The sequence below is a fragment of the Pteropus alecto genome, unplaced genomic scaffold (assembly GCF_000325575.1).
Source record: "Pteropus alecto unplaced genomic scaffold, ASM32557v1 scaffold338, whole genome shotgun sequence".
Taxonomy (NCBI): Eukaryota; Metazoa; Chordata; class Mammalia; order Chiroptera; family Pteropodidae; genus Pteropus; species Pteropus alecto.
Window position 1 is genome coordinate 4,057,766 of NW_006441995.1, and position 2,103 is coordinate 4,059,868.

General features: G+C 31.2%; 1 protein-coding gene across 1 annotated transcript in view; it reads left to right on the forward strand.

The window, feature by feature from the left end:
- Positions 1 to 1,921, forward strand: part of CUNH5orf51 (chromosome unknown C5orf51 homolog) — a 13,859-nt gene extending 11,938 nt beyond the window's left edge. The window contains exon 6 of the mRNA XM_006919515.3: positions 1,089 to 1,921. Within this exon, the coding sequence (XP_006919577.1) occupies positions 1,089 to 1,375 (287 nt within the window). The 3' untranslated portion in view covers positions 1,376 to 1,921. The remainder of the gene's footprint in view (positions 1 to 1,088) is intronic.
- Positions 1,922 to 2,103: the final 182 nt, after the last annotated feature.

The window sequence follows — 2,103 nt, forward strand, 5'->3', positions numbered from 1 at the left end:
GAACCTGTCCTTCTCACTACTATTTATAAGCTGCATTTGAGGTGAAGTGAAGAGGATAGCTATAGGAACAAATTCTGAGAGCATAGAAAGCTTGCAATAGATTCGAGATGATAGAAACTGTAACATTTTTGAAAGTTGAATTTTTCTTCCATTTTCGTGTCTCTAGTACCATCATAGTCATTTCCGATGAGCCATGTTAGGTGAGCTATTGCGATTATGATGCTCATTTATTTGAGGTAAACTTTTCTAATCATACAAGTACCTGTACGTTAGAATAAATCATTTATTTATATTTTAGTAGCTTTAAGAAGTTAACTAGTGATATAATTTATAATAACATACTCAGATTTTTTTGATTCTAGGTCTGCTTGTCTTTCTACCAAATTAATATACTTTGTGTGCCACAGAGGTTTACTAATATAATTGCCCTATTCTATAATAAGAATGCTTTCAAATGTTGATTAAAATCCTGCATGTATTTCCTTTTCCTAGGAACATAAAGCATCTTAACATCCTTGATAATTTAGAATTATATGGCCTCTCAGGGTCATATTTATGCATGATAATTTCTGTAAACTCTTGTAGAAATGTAGGAGATGTAGGATACTTGACTGGAACTAAAACACTGATCCTAGAGCATAACCCAAATTAAAAGTTGTGTTTATGATGGCCTTCACGGTGACTTCTGAGTGCTCTGAAATTGTACAGAATTTAAGGTCTCTGTTCTAAGAGAGGTTCCATTGATTAGATTCGATTTTCAAGAGGTTTTAAAGAGAATCCCTAAAAGGTTAAGAACATACTGACCTAAGTGATCTTTTTAAAAAATTCTTTTACAGTACTCTCTTTTATTTATTTGGGGGTGGGGGTGGGGGTGTGGGGGAGGGTGATGTTGATGAGCCTCTTTATAGATAAAATAGAGATAGAAATGCCAATTAAATGAAGATTGTATTAGTGAAATTTGGCTTTTCTAATATAACTGTTAAATGAGAAGGAAAATTGGTTAATGACAAATTTATTAGAGTTTTAATAACTAGAGTTTCTTTTTAAAGTTTTAAATTCTAATCTCTCAATCTAAATGACTTTCCCAGGAATATTTAGCGACATTCATTTGCTGGCTATGATGTACAGTGGAGAAATGTGTTACTGGGGATTGAAGCATTGTACAGATCAACAGCCAGGAAATCATGGAGTGGATACTGGTGTTTCTGGAGCAAGCTACACTACACACAAAGAACCCTTGGATTTTCGAGAAGTAGGAGAAAAAATTTTGAAAAAGTATGTATCTGTGTGCGAAGGACCTCTGAAAGAACAAGAATGGAATACAACAAATGCAAAACAAATTTTAAACTTCTTTCAACATCGCTGTAACTACTAAGTTCAGTCCTTTTCAAACAAAAACAAAAAAGACCCATGAAATGGAAAAGTTTCAGAAAAGAAGACATTTTGACACTGAATTTAAGAATATCACACTACATGAAGATGTCCAGCATGGTTACTTGTTTTTAAATGCCATTATGATTTTTCATTATATATTCTTAAGCGTCTGAAAGAACAATTCTTTGATTTCTAAAACGACATGTAATTCTAACTCATCCATTATTGATACTAAAGAGGAACCCAATTTTGCTTTACAAAGATTTTTTTTCTATTTAGATTTTTTTTCATTGTTGTAAAATATACATAGCATAAAATTGACCATTTTAACTATCTTTAGATTATTTTTTAATCTCTCTTGAACTTTGCTGTGCGTCACAGGTTAAAATCAAGTCACCTCATTGCTTTGGATATATGCTATGGATTTAAAAATTGGCAAAATAATATTCAGGTTCCATTTCTAGAATAGGATAAATAATGAAAGACTTCATAAAAGAATTATTTTATCATGTACTACTAATGGCATTAAAAATTTTTATTCTATTAAGCATTTTATAAAACTTTAAAAATGATTTTCCTCTCTTCTTTAAAAGAATGTGCATGGTTTATCAAATGAGATAAAGGTAAAACCAAGTTAGGTTAGTCCACCATTAGTCCAGTTAGCTCGTATGTCTTTAAGGCACATCTTTTCATATGTACTGAAACTTTAATATTCTTTTTTGTCTTTAA